We start from the raw sequence: 18,158 nt of genomic DNA, 5'->3' as shown, positions 1-18,158 counted from the left end.
CCACAACTTAGAAATTCTGTCACAGATATGGATCTCCCAAATTCATGGGTAAGTTTTCTTAAGGTTTTTCGTAAGGTTTTTCATTGTTTATTAGCATGGATGTCCCTTAAATCAGAGAAATATCAACTCTCTCTCTCTGTCTGTGTGTGTGTGTGTTGATGATGATACAATATTAATACAATTAATAATGTTAAAATTCATAACAGTAAATACTATAGTTAAAATCTTCAATCTGTTTTGATTCCCATATATAAATAGGAAGATTATACCAATTACCTGCACTCTATGCTACTTGTGTATAAAACCTATTAAGGACGTGTACTTAAATAGAAATGTCTATGGAGATTCTCAGTCATCCAGGTCATGGTTGTTGTTTTTTCAAAAGACAACTGGACATTCTGGTTTTTCTTTGAAGACATTTCGCTTCTCATCCAAGAAACTTTTTTCAGCTCCATTCCCCACCATCCAGTCAGTGCTGAAGAAGCTTCTTGGAGCAGAAGCAAAACATCTTCAAAGAAAAACCAGAAAGTCCAGTTCCTCTTGAAAAAGCACCTTTGGGACACTTAAATAGATAGCTCAAAATAAGGACCTTTTCCTCCGTTTTTTCCTCTGCAAGTGTCACATGCTTGGGATAAGAGATAGCAACTGGCCCAGTCACCTAATGAATTTACATGAGATGGTTTTGAATTTGGGTCTTCACCATTTTGGCTTGAATATTTCAGTCACCACATTACATGCATATCATCCTGAGCAGATTATTTTATATAACCATTCAAATGCTCACTATCATATGGTGTCCAGTGAATTTTATCTGCCGTCATCCTATTTTGTATCACTAAAAATTCAAATATCTTTCTTCCTCAAGCAATATTTGTCAAATAAATATACCAAGGCAGAGAGCATATTTTTGAAGAGAAATAGATACCAAGAACCATCATTGACATATCAGAGGAATACCTATGGCTGGTTTTAGTGAGATAGAAGAAACAATTAAGAGAAGCAATAATAATAAATTGGGGGAGTGTATATAATATCAGTATTAGCTCTCATTCTCATTTCACTGTTATTTTTCCCTTGTTTAATTATATCATGTATGTTGTAGACCAAGTAAAAATTGGCATGTTTCCTCTATTTCCATCATGCAAATACATATCTGGGGATAATTTGGGCAGATTCTCAGTATTAAAAGAAAAGTTGTAAAAGGCCAGGAAAGGACTAAACTAGTCACAAACAGAGAACTCAAAATCACAGTTTATATTATAGAACATAAAACTGTATTAATAAGCAGCAAATTAAATGTTTATTTTGAAAGAATGACTGCAAATATTTCCACAATTTATTCCCAGCCTTAAAAATAATGTGCCCTTGAGGTGTCCTGTTGGGTTTTTGTTTAATTTTAATTCTGGCAACAGAATATCCACAATATTAAAATAACTTCAAATTTAAACCATTATTAGACAATTACATCTGTTTTTCCTATGCATTTTGGCTTAATATATAGTCAGAAATTAATTGAATTGTTCCATCAGGAGGTAAACAAACATTAAAAATTGTCAATGAACAGGTACCTAAAGGTACCTGTAGCTTTTCTTATCATCATTAGTGATAAAAGAGGCATAAAATTTAATAATTAAATAAAAGTAATAATAAAAATTTTCATGATTAAAATAGCTTTTGGGAAGTAATACAAACCTTTACATTATTTTTGTATTTATTTATATTGAACTTGTATGCTGCCCAATTCTCAATAACTCTGGAAGGCTCAGAACAATCAAAACGAAGCAATAGCAATAAAGCCAATAACAAAGATGATAGACTGTATATAAATAAACCATAGTGTTTCATTCAACCTACCAAAGCTTAGGTGATGAATCAAATCTTCATGGCCTTTCTAAGCAATAGTAGAGTGGGCGCCATCTGGATTTTGGAGAACTCTAATTCCAAAAGCATTTGTTAATTTCATTTAGTTGTGAACAATGTTTTGATGTTCCATCATACTTTTTTTTTTGGGTGTACATAGGATAGATCTGGTAGAAAGGACCAGTATTTTATTGGGAGATAGTATTATGAAAGATATTCTTTGTCTGATGTTAAAATGTGTTAAGTTTACTTTAGGGTACTATTCCATGATAATCTTATTCCTGGCAGCACTGGATTTCTTGTAGATCAGAAGTATTAGTTACAGAGCATTTGAGATAACTGTGGAGGAAGGCAGAAGGAAGAACAAACAAATTTGTTTCATTACCACTAAAATGTAATATATCATGACTCTAATTCCTTGACCATCAAACACTTTCTCGATTGCAAAATTTATCATGACTTTATATACACTTTACATAGACTTCATTTGGGAAGTTTTGGAGGATTCCATTTTCTTGACTCCTCTAAGGAAAACTTTTGTTTTCAACTTTATGAGGTTTTTTTCATTATCTTATGTATAATTATGTCATATAAATCATTTAATGTATTTTTAAAAGTCAGTACTAGAAAAAAATCAGATTATGTTTATGAAATGATAAATCCTTGTAGATGTACATGTATTTTGCTATGAGTTGTTATATGGCAGTGCTCTGATTTCCAAATTACCATCAAATTTAGAATTGTGGGCAAGGTCTTCTCCAATACCTAAAAAGGGCAAGAAGCACCTCCTTCAGGACAAGACAGTCCTGGGGCGGGTGGGGAGCTCAACCAGCATCCTTAGTTCAATATTGTAAAAATCGGTAAGAAGCACACATTTCCTGATACTGCTATTATCTTTTTTTATTTCCAGTATATCTGGGCTGACATCTGTTTTGGTCTAGGGCCCAGCAACAGGGAGTTAAAGCACATTATGTGGTGAGAATAGTGTGCTGTGACTCAACAAGGATTTTATTTTACAAACTTGTTTAACAATAAAATTGAAAAATCATGAGAATTGTTGCTGAGTAATAGAAAACACATTTGGATAATGTTGCAGGTGGTCTAGTGTGTATTTAATTTAGCTTTCTTTTTCTTTTTCTAAAAAAGTAGTATTTAGCAAAGATCCTTTTTGAAAGAAGGATAAGTATGAGCTGTGGACCTGTTTATTTAGTTCCATACAGTTTTCATCAGTCACTGACAATGCTGAATCTCAATTTTGTTGCTGTGAAACAAATCAACTAGGAGCTGCCAAATGTCACCGGCTGAACACTTTAGGGAATACACTTGTCATTCCTAAAAACCAAACAAAACGGTGGCAATTACCAGTATATGATGCAAATAATTGTGGCATATGGATAATTGAAAGCAATCCTGACATCCAAAATATATTAAAAATGTAACTTGTCATGGGCTCAAAGGTGATAAGGAATCAATGCTAGAGAGCCAGGAGGAGGAGGAGGAGGAATGTACACAAAGGACAAAGACTGACATTGGGACATTTTTCCATTTGTTTGATTTTTCTTCCTGAAATCTTCACCATTACTACTGTTTTAAGCCAATAATAGGCACATTAGTTAATTAACACTGCTGGTAAGCAATTCTAGTTTGTTTATATACATTAGCCATATATATTTAAAAACTACTGCTATCACATTTGGAGAAGGTCTATGATATGTTTGTCACTTATGAATAGCCAAAAACCTCTAGGGCAATTATCTCTTAATCTAACTTTCAGCATATCTATTTTAGTGCACTATAGAGGAAGTTGTTTCAATTTGAGTAACTACACTGAAGTAGCTACACTGAACTAAAATTGTTCTAACATCAGTCACTGTATTTGCCATTTGTATGTGATAGTACAGTATTCAGGAAAAAAATTCCATGTAGCCAGCCATACCGGAGGTGTTTATGCTATGTTTATTATAGAAGTGTAAGGATTTAAAAACACACACATTAAAGCAGACAACGTTATACATATAATATATGCATATGAATAGAAGAAAGAAAGAATTAAAAAACTAATCTATGTATGTGTTCTGTCCCAAGCCTCTACAATATATATGGACGCAGACTTGGCTGTCTGCCACAACTAAGGAGGGTGATAAGCAACTCCTTGGCTGGGAGCCCAGAAAGCTATCTCTATGAAACAAGGCTTGAACTCACGAAATTCTCCCAATCTTTCTCTAGGCTGGATCAGTAAATTGTTGTTTCCTGCAAAATTCCCCTCCCATCGCCCCACCTATAAGCTCTCTGGGAGGGGCCAATCAGTAGCCACCTGTTCCTATTTCCTTCTGTGACCCTTTTTCCAAAGTTGCTCCCTCGTCCTCGCAGTCCTACGCATACATATGTCAGGAACAGTCTCCCTCTGTTCTCGCTCCACCTATAAACTCTTTGGGAGGGGCCAGAGCCTTAGCCAGCTGTCCCTACTTCCTTCTCCACAGATGTTCCTTTCTCGTCTCAGCTCTACACATACGCACATCAAGGACAACCTCCCTCTGTTCCTCTTCACTGCTCCCTGACTCAGATGCCACCTGATGGCCAACAGGCCTCTCTAGTCCCTGCTCTGACTCTGAACACCCCCCTGGAGTCTAAGCCTCCAGGGCAGTCCCATAGTGTTCATCGTTGTCAGATTCCACCAACAGCTCAGCCGGCTGCTGTTGGGCCACAACAGTATGTTGGTGGCATTCTCTGAGTGAATCCATAATATTACATAAACTTTCAACTCTTGAGCAACCTTTCAATCAATATTTTGCATTCCATTCTTCTATTTAAAAACCATTTGAAAATTAAAAATATAGTTTCTGAACTATCAGAAGTAAATTATTTTCTATACTATTAGAATTCATTCAGAATTCCCGTTTATCAAATTGTGTACTTGTGATACTACCAGTATTAGCAGTTTAAACTCTGGAATTTTCTACAACTAGTGCAGAGGTTAATCTTTCAAGGACAAAGAGATAATCAGGTCAGCCTTCAAACTGCTATAATTTTTCTGATGCATGAAGAAATAGAATAGATATGGATGGGCACTATATCTCCTGGAATGGGTCTTTCTTCCTATTTAACAATAAATAATCTTGTGAAAGGAGCTCATGTATAAGTCTACATATGAATGTCATTTTTGCTAATCATACAGATATTAACCGTGCACAGAAAAAGAAGTAATCTTTGAATGATTAGAGATTCTTTCCTGGTTACAGTTCCCTGTTTAAATACTGGAACACGGAATATACATTTAGATTTGGAGTTCTTAATGTCTTTATACTTGGAATGTGTATTTTCATATTGTAAAATAAATATGTAGGATAGTCTTCTCTTTGGATTTATTCTGGTTATTTCATTGTCAGGTCTCTACAAAGGCATTTCAGCTGACTTATTCCTATGTATAAGAATGAGTTATTTTGTCTTCTAAGAATTTCATTTCATTTCAAAATACAGGATAGATTATTATATCTGATTTACATACAAGTGAAATCTTAGGAAAAGTTTGGTTAAAAATTGTAGCCTGAGTGCACATTTCTGCTCATCCTAACTAATAATTATAATTAGTTTATAAATTATATATTTTGGGTTATAATTTCTGTCTAGTTGTACATATAAGCTGTTTTAAGACAATGCAGAAGGTGTGAATTAATAATTATGTGACAGATTTTTGTTTAGATTTTCAGATCTGTATAGGAAGAAAATGAGGTGGGGAAGAAATTGTCTTTGATTTAACTAACAATTGATTTAAGTTCTTATTGGTGTATATAAATCTATATACACTCAGTTTTATGTATAAACACTAATGATGTGTGATAGTACATTGAAAAATAAACTTTATTTATTTACTAAATTTATATGCCATTTATCTCCCCAACAAAGCCAATTCTACAACTCTCCCAACAGTACTTAAACAGTGTAGTTCAACTATGCATTTTTTTAAAAAAATTCTGAAGTCAGTATTAACCTGAAAATATATATTGTAAATAAAGATACCAATGAATTTTATGTAGTTTATGGGTGGAGACAAGAGCAGTTCTTATTAGTGCAGGACATTATAAACAAATAATAGTAAACATTGACTGAAATGTAAAAGAAGACATTTCAAAAAAAGTTTAACATTTTCCCATTGTTTTTCACAGTATTAAAAATATTTGCTTAGTTGTAATCTCTTTTCAGACAAAAATGAATAATTTTAACTTTTTGCATGGCTTATGAATACATTTGCACATAGATACACATTTCTCTGCAGGATCTCAGCATGTAGATTTAAATAAATGTGTGGAGGGGGATGATGACTGTACATTCTGAATACTCCATCATCCTATTTTCCACTGTGGCAAATGAAGAAAGTCAAGCACAAAGCAAACTCTTGTTCCTTCTTAATAACCAAGATTAACATATTTTTAAAAATGGAATTTAAATAGATTAGTTATAATCTTGAAAATAAAATTTGCTGATTATAGATTGCTGTTCTACATGAATGATAACGTTGTTAAAATGGACTTCTGATTCCTTAACTGATCACATTTCCATTAAATGCTGCCTGTACAGATGCAGCCAACTGTTGTTAAAGTTATCCTAAAACAAATGTTGCAGCGCAAATGTTGAAGTTGAAAGGTTCGTGTTGATAAAGTACCCTAAGCCTTTATTTCTTCACCCATTTCTTTTTTTACTTCTCTTTTTGTCTTCCTTCCTGTCTTGAATATATCAACTGAAGATCTTGACAGAGCTGAGCCACAACCTAAATAGAATAAGGAAGCTTTATTTAGCTGATTGTGCTATGTGTATATCATTTAGTAGTGTTTGGGGTCTGAGAACAAACAAGTAACACTTGCCTTGTAACATTTAATAAATCTGAATTTTAAGATGTTGAAGAGAAAACCTTCCAATGTTTCAGATAAGGAGAAATCACAAAAAACAAAGGTAAGAAATGTTAACATTTGAAGGCTGAATATCTGATTAGAAATCAGTCTTAAGATATTTGAGATAGCGTAGTGTATATAGTTTTACAATTACAGGCTTCAAAAGCTTTGCACATTTTATTCATTCACTAAGACTGTAGATAGGTTCACTATGTTGATTTTCATGAACTGCTGCTCACATTAAACTGGGTGGCAAACATCGTTGTATGTTGATAAGTAAAATGTTTCACTTCATTCTCAAATATTAAGAGAGAAAAAATTGCTATAAATTGTTATTTTTTTCTGCTAAAAGATCGATCAAGTCTAGAAAACGTACCATTGTTTTAATTCAAAGAGATGTGTGTCTTTCATTTACCAGTACTAATCTATCATTCAAATGAATATCTTTTTCAAAAACAGGTTTGTGAGTTTGAGTGTATGGCTTTCATATAGTCTCTGGAATTACAAAATATTCATTCTCAGTCGAGCACAGAGATAAAAAAAAATCTTTACCAAAAACCAATCTTAATTTGATTTAAAACTATTACGCATGAAATAAATACAAATCAACATTCTCAATATTTTACATATAATAAGCTGATTAATGCAAGAATCTTGGAGTCATAACAACAACATTTTGTTGTTAGCCATAATCTATATTGTAGATACATATTCTATAGGTAATAAATTTAACCTCCCCTTATTATCACCTATGGTCTATACACTTTTGTAGGCTAACATTCTGTGATACAAATGATCTTTTGCAGCAATTTAAGAGCATCAGATTTTTTTCTACCTTTTCAACTCTTACATAGGGAGCTGTTCTTTGTCATTAAACATTACATTACAAAAAGAATAATTAAACATTGATTTCCAGCCCTATTACAGAAAAGAGGCTTACTTTTCATACTATTATCTATTATTATTATGCATTCAATTCTATTACTTTATTGAAAAACTTAAATTTTCAGTCTTGCGTTCAATCACAGAGTAGATCACACGTCAAAGGGTGAATTAGAGGGACATTCTGTGTGTGCGTGTGCGTGCGTGCATGTGTGTATGGAAAAAAGATGATGTAGCTATAAATATAGGGACGGTATACATAGATTTCTAAAGTTAGCAACTATTCAGAAATTATTGTGTTAGAAAATATTATGCAAATTATTAGCCATGTAAATGGGAACTCTGCTCACTACCTCACCCGGAGTTAGCTAATTTATGTAAACCAGTAAATTTGTGTTTGTTTCATTTAGTTTAATGTTGCTTAACAATAGAGAAGTAGAACTGTTATAGTCAACAAATGAGCAGTTATATAATGCTAAAACAATTTTGTTTTAAAATTTAAAATGCGTGGATAATAACTGTCTTTAATTTATCACTGCAGTGATAATTTATTTTCTGGAACCTTTCTAGTAACCTGACTGCCTTAAAGAAATATCATTATTTTTAATCATCAGGAAATTAACAGAATTTAAATTTGTTGATCTGAACATTAGAATGATATATCTCCTTCAAATTAGTACATTTTAAATGTGATTATGGTATGCTTTTGCCCTCAACTTTGAATAATGAATAAGGAAGAGAGAGAAGTTGTGCTGTTGTTGTTGTTGTTGTTTTTGTTGTTGTTATCACCGATTCATCTTTCCCACTTTTTTACTGATATAATAACTTTCTGTATTACAGAAATATGCTTAATCTAATATCTACAAACAATTTTCTTCCGTTTTAAAACTCTGTTATAACATCACTTTGAGTTATACATTAAAATATAATTATATGTTTAAATGTGTATGTAATAAACATCAAATTGTTACTGCATTATTTCTTAAGATTATAGATGATCTTGTCTCTTCTGAAATTATCACTGTGACTGATAGTCCACCATTAAAACTATGGTATTGTTGGAAATAATAAATTTAATGGCACAAGAAAGTTCAGACCTCAGACACTTTTCACTCACATAACAAATAATGGATCTGGATCTTGATGTTTCAGTATGTCAGTTATATTTTTATTAGAAAAGGTGTCCTTATCTCCAATACATCTGTATGTGCCATTTGCCATACATATTGCTGTTAGTCATCCTCTTCTTCTTTTTTCTTTTACCTTTCTCAGAATTGTAGCCTTTTCTAGAGAGCTGAGTCTTTGCATAATGTTTCCTAAGTAGGAAAGTATGAGTCTGATCTTTTGTGCCTCAAGAGAGAACTGGGTTGATTTGTTCAATGATCTGTTGGGTTTTTTCCTTGATGCACCACAGTATTCTCAAGAGTCTTTTCCAATGCTAACAATTAAAGGTGTCAATACTCTTCCTATCCTGCTTCTCTAAATGTAAATGTTCATTTCCATAGAGTGTCACATAAATTGCACAATCTTTGACATCATTGGGTGTACTCTATATAGATACATCACAACATTTGCATATCTTTTCCAAGGCCTTCATCCTTCACAGAGAGCTAGTCTATTATATATTTCTTACTTTTTCTTTTACTATTGCTGGTTAATCCTAAAAGGCGGAAGCAACTATATATTTGTTATGCAGTAGAGCAAATATATAGATAATACAAATCTTAAATCGTGCATAACTTCTATCTTAGTTTCCTTAACTTATAGAAAGAGTTTTTAATCTTATATGAAAAATAATGAACAAGTTCAAATTCTAGGATATTCCAGAATTCAAAAGAGTTGCTTCTTAACATATAGGGATGCAAATAAAAGCCTTTCTTTGAATTAATGAAGAAGTAACTTTTGCGACTGTTGTGTGATTATTTTAATGATTAAAAACTTCTACATTTGTGCTAGTATATGTTATGAAGCATCTCTTTCAAATCCTTTATTCATCATCATTAGGTCCTGTGTAGGCAGCAAGCACATCAGGCAGCAAGTGTTTTCCAATGGTTTTGATCCTTCACAAAATCTTCGGCATTGTCCCAAGGGACGTCAATAATCTTAAGATTTTCCTTAAGTGTTTGGCGCCAAGCTTTCAAAGTCCAGTTTTGTTTCCTCTTTCCTTAGGAGGTATTCAATATAATGCAGTTTTTTTGGATTCTGGTCTTTAGGCATACAAAAGATATGGCCAACAAGCCAGTTTTCAAATTGAAACATTCCAACCCTAATGAGAAAGGATCAGTATGTACAATGAAAATAAGTCAACAAATGTTTTCCCCTCCCTCAGCTTTGACTTTGTTATTTTTACCCACCTCAGATGTGATATCTTTTTTTTAAAGTTACGGTAGGCTGGCATGCAAGCATTCTACAACACTACTCAGATATTTGATCTGTGCAGAGTATTTTCATGTTGGAAGAAGTTAAAAACTGTGGTAGAATTCCATTCACCACAGCACATGACCTGATTTTGGATTAACATGTGACTATGAATTAGCCACCACAAGGTAAATATTACTTTAGTAAACACAAGGCTGGCTATCTAGCATTTCTGTTCCCCATTTTCTTTGCAAAATATTAGTTTGTTTAACGTCCAAATAAACAGAAAAAAGATTGTATGTACCCAATATATGTTTAATACTTGTGTTATATTAAATATTTGAAAAAAATTCAAGCAAAATTAATTTTATAAAGTGGCCTTTATTATATTACTGGTTTCAGATCATTTTTGTGCTGATTTTGCTCCCTTTGTATAAAGCACTCCAGTAAATGGAGTACTGACTGTTTGAGTAAAAATTCCTTTATTTGTTAAATTGTGTTTTGCAATTTTTCTTCTCATGGCAATATTATTACAAGAAAACCATAAAATTGGGAAATATTTAAGTACATGTCTATAGTCATAAAAAGAGTGGGACAATTTCACAACTTCCTTCCTTCTAAATATTCCCAACTAGTCAGGGTTTGCACTGTAAATTTTTTGGTTCCATCACCATTATCAAAACTGATTCTCTTTTTAAATTTTGGAATATATAGTTACAATAAGTGTTCTTTTATTGTCCTTCTCTTTGTTTCTGTTTAATGACTCTTTGTTTTTAAGTTGCTTTCCAATCTAATACTTAGAAAGTTTTCTCAAAAAAAGTCACTCCCTGTTCAGTGAGATGTACTTCTCGTTAACTATTTATAGCATGGGCCTTAGTGCTTTATTTTTGTGTGTTAATTTAATTCACACAAAATGACAGAGCTTTAGATCAGAAAGTTAGTTCATAGGCTAATATTTCACACTACAACACAATAAATATAATAAACAAGTGTATGCACACTAGAGCAAGCAAGCATGGGGGGAATTGTGAAACAGTTGTATGAAACATTCAGTACTTATGCAAAAGGGAAAAGGAAAATGTGCACTATTTAATGACATTTGAAAGACTATGTGTCTTAACTTCAGTTGAAAATAGAGGCACTTTTTATTCTGCATATACTACTGTGTTTCCCCGAAAATACAACCTGTCCTGAAAAAAATGCCTTGCCACATTTTTCACATGGGCAAAAATATAAGCCCACCCCCCAAAAAATAAGCCCACTGGACAACCCCCCCTCCGGCCAAGCAGAGCACCGCTCACTGACCTAGCGGTATCCCGAAGGCGCCAAGCCGTGGGAGACGGGACGAAAGGCACTCACATTGCTTGGCGCCTTCGGGATACCACTAGGTTGGGGAGTGGTGTTCTGCCTGGCTGGATGGGGGAGTTGCCAGGTGGCTGCTCCCTTGTGAACTGGCTCCCAAAGAGCCCGGCACAGCCTCAGGGGCAAAGCAGCCATGAGGTGACCACACTCACGAGCAGCCATCTGGCAAACCACCTCTCCAGCCAGGCAGAGCGCAAATTAATTGACCTAGGGGGTATCCCTGAGGCATCAAGGCACATGGCACTCTGCCCGCTCCCCAGCTCCTGCGGCTTGGCACATTCAGGATACCCCCTAGGTCAGTGCATGGATCTCTGCTCGACTGGAGAGGGGGATTGTGCGAGCGCCTGTTCCGCCACGCTCCGAGCATAACTTCTTTTCCAGCTTCCAAACTCCAAAAGTTTGTAAGCCGGAGAAGAAGTTATGCTCGGAGCACAGCGGGGGCGGAACAGGCGCTTGCACAACCCACCTGTCCAGCCAGGCAAAGCTCCATGCACTGACCTAGGGGGTATCACGAATGTGCCAAGCAGAGCGCCGGCCTTCTGGTTTGCTCGTAGGGTCGTTTTTTGCCCTCCTGAGGCTTCCGGGAAGCCTCCTGAAGATCCCTGAAGCCTCCGGAGGGCTTAAACCGATCCTACGAGCAAACCAGAAGTCACTTCCCGAACTTCCGGTTTTCCTATTGGGCTGTTTTTTTGCACTCCAGAGGCTTTAGGGAAGCTCCTGAAGCCTCCGGAGGGCTTCCAGGGGAGAGGCTCTTTTTGCCCTCCCCAGGCTCCTATAAAGCCTCTGGAGCCTGGGGAGGGCGAAAAATGGCTTTTAAAAAGGCTGAACTCAGTTGGCCAGCGTGCGCATGAGTGCTGGCCAGCTGACAGGGCAACGCCTCTCATGCCCTAACAAATGGCTCCATGTGCCACCTGTGGCACACGTGCCATGGGTTCGCCATCCCGGCTATAGGCCAAGACCTATTTCCCATCCAGTCAGCCAAGAGACTGTTACAATTCAGCCTGCCCCTTGCCCAACCCCAGGGCCCAGCAGCACTCAACTTTTTGTATTTTGCAGAGGAATGCAAGGCTCAGGTTTCATGCATAAGCTTGCCAGCCTCATGGAAATATTGTGCTATTCTCCTGGCAAACAGTACTTCTCACAAGACTGTAGGGGGATTTGTTTTTAAGGAGATTCCACAAACTCCACAAATGATTTCCTGAAAGCCTTGTAAATCATTCAAAATAGGAATATGAGCCATGGCCACCTGTATGCTTGAGCAGTAGGTTTGCAACTATAACCCCAAAAGTAGTTCAAAATCTTTAAAATGTTATTCAAATGTGTGGCATGTTAACTACTGTGCTGATTACCATAATTACAATTTTTCCCAGTAGATTTAATTTTGCAATAAAAATAATAAAGGAAAGAATTACTTGAAAAGAATTAATTATCCTGCTGGAAATCATAAAATTCTCCCCATTTCACATGTAAAATTCAGTTTTTCAATTTGTATATTTATCTCCTTCCACCTCATTTTTTTAAAGGTGGTCACTCTCATCCCAATATAGATTCCTTTACAATACAGTTATTAAGCAATAGTGGCAAATATCTGTAGCTCAGGTGTAGGATGAGAGTGAAGGTTTGTTCTCTGAGCTTGTAGGTTGCTTTCCAAATGTTTCATTACCAGCTAGGTAACATCTTCAGCAGAGTTTAGGGGATGTCAGTGTCACTATTCTTCTGTTCATAAGGCATTTGTGTAGTCAGTAGGTCTTGTCAGATGTGAGTGTGTCAAGTGAGGGTCTGTGAGTCATCAGTGGGAGTCTTGTGATGGGGAGGTTACATCAGGTGAGGGTCATTAGGAAGTGAAGTGCTGGTTGGGAGGGGCTTGCATGGGTTGGTTGAGGGTCGGTGCTGTCTCTGGTTAGTGGGTGTGCAGTTGATTTGAATTCTGAGGGTTCTGTAGGTCAAAGTGTCCGTTGATGGAATGTTGAACACTTGAAGCCCTTATAAACAGAAAACCACTGACACTGACTTCCCCCAATATCTACTGGAAATGTTACCTAGCCTGATAACAAAATGTTTGCAAGCAACCCACAAGCTCAGAGAATGAACCTTCAGGCTCACAGTAATTAAGCCCTAAACAAATGCAAAATATGAAAGCAATAATAGGTATTAAAAAGTTAAGGGAAAAAATAGCAGAAGAGAGAAAAGTGTATTTAAATACAAGAAAATCAGTGCCCTAGTATATTTCTGTATATGAACCCTTTTAGAACACAAGAAAGTGTATTTCTTTGGTTTGCAGGTTGTCTTATAATCAGTTTAAAGCTCCATAGTTGTTTCAGGATAGATAGTACTGATCCATTCAGCACACACCGGAAGATTAGAGCATGTTTAAGATTGCATCCAAGGTATCCTATACCAGTTGACTTATGTCATTTTTTTTTACTTTTAGAAACCACATAGGTAATTTTCTCCATGACGATATATCCCTAATCTGGTCCTTCAAGTGTTTCAAAAGTGCACTCATCACCACTTTATAGGTGATTATAGGTTATACGTAAAGAAATGCCCTAAGGTTAAATTAAGTTTTCTAACATTGCAAAAATATGTCAGAAACTTAATGTTAAAAAGGGCAAAGTAAAATCAGTCACTGTTTGTTTTTATATTTTTAAGAAATAAGTATGTTTTCCTCACTTGAGCTTTAGCCTAACTGTAATGAAAGGAGAAGTGTTGATGATAAACTAACTGTATATTTTTCCAGATGGGAACTATGTATATTCCTGTTTGGTGGTAAAGATGGCAAGAATGTGCGTCATGAAACATCTTTAATAAAACCTTTCAAAAAGCATCGCAACTTCTGCACAGCAACCTAAATCAGATAATAATTGAATGTGGAGGCTTGTATGAGAAATATTTATAAACTGTGGAAACAGGCCTTCGCTTGCATGGTTAAAAAAAAGACTGTTTCCTGTACAACCAAAATGAGAACAGGCACTGAAAATGAAGAAAAAAGGGGATAAATAAAAATATCACAAATATCAGCAACTTTTCATTTTTGGCTTCAATCCAACATGTTCTACGATCTCATACAGGACCCTGGGCGCAGGGTTTTATATGTATTTATCAAAATACATGAAATTAAAAAATGTGGGTTTTTTATTCGCATCAGGATTTTTTTTCTTCTTCGATTTTTTTCTGTCTCCTATACACCATGCAAATGAAACTGGTGAGAACTAATCTTGTCTACAATATATTATCAAAAGATACTGAAGGCATAAACCTTCCTCTATTTTCATAACTTGGACATAAATACCTAGGTACAACCAACTGGAAAGTACTCTATCCTCTCATTTATTTCAGCAAGTCTAGGAACAGTAATGTCTACATTGGATACTAAGGCTTTTCTGTTTTATTGATGAAAACATATTAATCCTTTTAATATTTATATTTTCCTCATAAGATTGCATGTTTCTCATGTATTTAAACATGTTCATTTATTATATTGGTGGTCCTTGTGTTATGACCGCTTATTCAGTAACAAGCTTGTGATGATGCTTAGTGAAGAGGACTGAATTAATAGTTATATCTGTTACTATGAAAGTCCGAAATCTGGTGAATGTCGACATTCACCGGTGAATGAAAGTCCGAAATCTGGTGAATGTCGACATTCACCGGTGAATGTCGACATTCACATAGTCGCTTGGTGTATGTCCTTATCCTCTCGACACCCTTACCCTAATACCCTTACCCTAATACCTCGGCTCCTCGATTCCTTTTAAGCGTCTTCTGTTCGCGGAGTTCTTTTTTTAAAAAACCTGCGATCCTGCGCGGTTAGAACGCCGCGGTTAGAACGCCGCGAATTGAAAAGCAAAAGTAAAGCGTTACGCTGACTCGTTATATATGTCACAGTGAAAGACCGAAATTGGTATGTGTCGACATTCACCGGTGAATGTCAACATTCACCAACATTCACCGGTGAATGTCGACATTCACCAATTTCGGTCTTTCACGGTGACATATCTAATGTTTTGAAGTCATACCAGTTACATCCATTACTATGTAATTATTTTCGTTGTCTTGTGTTCCAACATATAACAGAAAATGATTAAATTCTGAACACAAGAGAAAAGATGTAGGGCTAATTCCAAAGTCTACTGTGTGTTCAACCTCTTCCCATTGAAGTAATCACCTGTGCCATATGTATATGGATATATGTGGCTATATATGCCCTGTTCATAATGTATTCATAAAAAGACTTTCTTCGTTCAGCCTGGTAAAAAGGTTCTATATGCCACCTTCACAACTGCTGAGTTTTTTCTTTAACGTGACTTCCTTAGTTAGTAATGGTGGGGGAGGGGTAAATTGCCTCATTTGCAGCATGTAACTCACACTGGCTTCTCCATTCTTCTTTCACAATCCTGATTGAGGAATGATATTTGTACCACTAGTCTCTAACACTGCTGGACACTGCTAATGGTAACCTTTAAATTACACTAATGTACTATATTAATATATATTGCGGAATATATTACTTAGCACAATAAGAGAAATTAGATAAGTTACGATAATTATATTTGGGGTATGTAACTAACACAAAATTACTTAGCAGCATATATTCACAACAGATGTTTAACTAAATTAAGCAAAAATGGCTTCCCTACATACTATATATTATGCAGCAAAACAAATATAAGAATTTAAAGACTATTTTTTTCACGACTAAAGGGTTGCCATCAGAAATACATTATAATGTTTATACATTTGCATATCAGGCACAGGGTAACAAAGGAGAATCCATAAATTAGAATTTATAATGTTTATATACTTTTTTTCTAATTATATTTAGATTTTTACATAATAAATAGTGGACAATAAATAGCACTTAGCAGAGAGATTCAAAAATATGTCTAAATGCTATTGCTATTGCTATTGCTATTTGGGTTGAGGAAATCAGCCCAGCTCCCTCTTGGTTGTGATTGCTTATATAATTAACAGTTGAAGAATGTTTCAATTATCGAGTTCCATAAAATTAAAGGTAGAATAAAAAGAAAAACAAGAAACTTAATTCAATGTCTTCTGGCAGTATGTGAAAATAGGTCTTTATTCTTTAGTGTAAGTGGGAAACAACTAGAGGAATGCATTAACATGGCATATACTATATGCCAGCGATGGCAAACCTTTTTTGGCTCACGTGCCATAAGTGGGGGGAGTGCAGGGGGGGTCATGCATGGGTGTGCTGCACCCATAATGCAATGTGTGACCCCCCCAGCACACATGTGCACATGACAGGCGCTGCCCCCCCCATTTTGTGCATGCTTTTTTCACTCTCCCCAGGCTCCAGATGCTTTATAGGAGCCTGGGGAGTGTAAAAACAGCCTCCCCTGACTCCCCTGGAGGCCCTCCGGGGGCTCAGGAGCTTCCCTGAAGTCTCCGGAGGACAAAAAATGACCCTCTGAGCAAACTGGAAGTCACTTCTGGGTTGCTTGTAGGGCCGATTTTAGCCCTCCGGAGCATTCAGGTACCTTCAAGAAGCTTCTCTGAAAGCTCCGGAGGACTAAAAACAGTCCTACGACCAAACCAGAAATCACTTCGGGGTTGCTCGTAGGGTCATTTTTTGTCCTCCAGAGCCTTCAGGGAAGCCTCCTGATGGGTTCTGAATGCTCCGTAGGACTAAAATTGGCCCTACAAGAAGCCCCGAAGGGACTTCTGGTTTGCTTGTAGGATCGTTTTTTGCCCTTCGGAGGCTTCAGGGAAGTTCCTGAAGCCTCCGGAGGGCCTCTGGGGGGGGAGGTCAGGGGAGGCTGTTTTCGCCCTCCCCAGGCTCCTATAAAGCCTCTGGAGCCTGGGGAAGGCGAAAAATGGCTTTAAAAAAGGCTGAACTCAGCTGGCCAGCACCATAGGTTCGTCATCCCGGCTATATACGTACTATATGCCATATAGTAAGTTCTTAATTTAAGGAATTTTTACATAGTAATTTAATAGTCTTAGGGTTTTTTATCATCACTGATCTGCAGGAAATATATTAAAGTATGTTATTTTTAAATGTCCTGTAACATACCTATAACTGCATTTTTTACATCAGATATCGTGTCAATTAGCTAATTTTTTAATAATCCATTTTTAACAAGGAATTGATCTATATGACTCTGGTTTCTTTGGGCCATTCTTTTCTTTATGACTGAGGGCCATGTATACTTCTTATGTTGGTAGCATAACCTTTGTTTATTTAATTTCACTCATTGTGTTTATCAATGGTTCTAACAGTTCTTCCCTAAGTTCTCTATAATATTTAACTATCAGGCTATCTGGACCTGATGCTTTTCTATATTTAATTAGTTTTATTGCATTTGCTATTCCTTGAACAGTTATGGGTGTGATTAATGTTTTTCCATGTTGCTTATAAAATTAACTAACAATTGACTGTTAGTTATATTAATTTATAGCAGAAATAGTTCATATTTATTTATTTATTTATTTTTCAGGATTTATAGACCGCCCCCTCTCCCCGAAGGGAATTAAATAGGCTACATTTTGGAGGGAGCATTAAGGATAATAGTTTATAATCAATATAACAAAACACATCAACAAAAAAGGGTAGAATATTCTAACATTTCTGGATACAGAAAAGTCTTTGACAACTAGCAGATATACTAATAAAATGAATCATTGGGTTAAAAGTATATATCAGCAGAAAACAGTGAAGATTATGGCCAATGGAACATTCTCAGCAGATTTTCAAATAATTAAACTTTGCCCAATACTGGAAAAAAGATATATTACCAATGATATCAGAATGGGAACTTAAACTTGGGAAATCTGTAGTAACTGTAA

The 18,158-nt window shown here is 35.7% G+C and overlaps 1 protein-coding gene across 1 annotated transcript in view; it reads left to right on the top strand.

Annotated features, from left to right (window-relative positions):
• Positions 1-6,608: 6,608 nt before the first annotated feature.
• Positions 6,609-18,158, top strand: part of SAMSN1 (SAM domain, SH3 domain and nuclear localization signals 1) — a 38,542-nt gene continuing 26,992 nt past the window's right edge. The window contains exon 1 of the mRNA XM_081949895.1: positions 6,609-6,807. Coding sequence (XP_081806021.1) covers positions 6,751-6,807 — 57 coding nt within the window. The 5' untranslated portion in view covers positions 6,609-6,750. The remainder of the gene's footprint in view (positions 6,808-18,158) is intronic.

The sequence above is a fragment of the Natrix helvetica genome (assembly GCF_964273705.1).
Source record: "Natrix helvetica genome assembly, chromosome: 4".
Classification (NCBI taxonomy): Eukaryota; Metazoa; Chordata; class Lepidosauria; order Squamata; family Natricidae; genus Natrix; species Natrix helvetica.
Note: the sequence above shows the minus strand (reverse complement) of the source record. Positions and strands in the feature narration are given on the sequence as shown.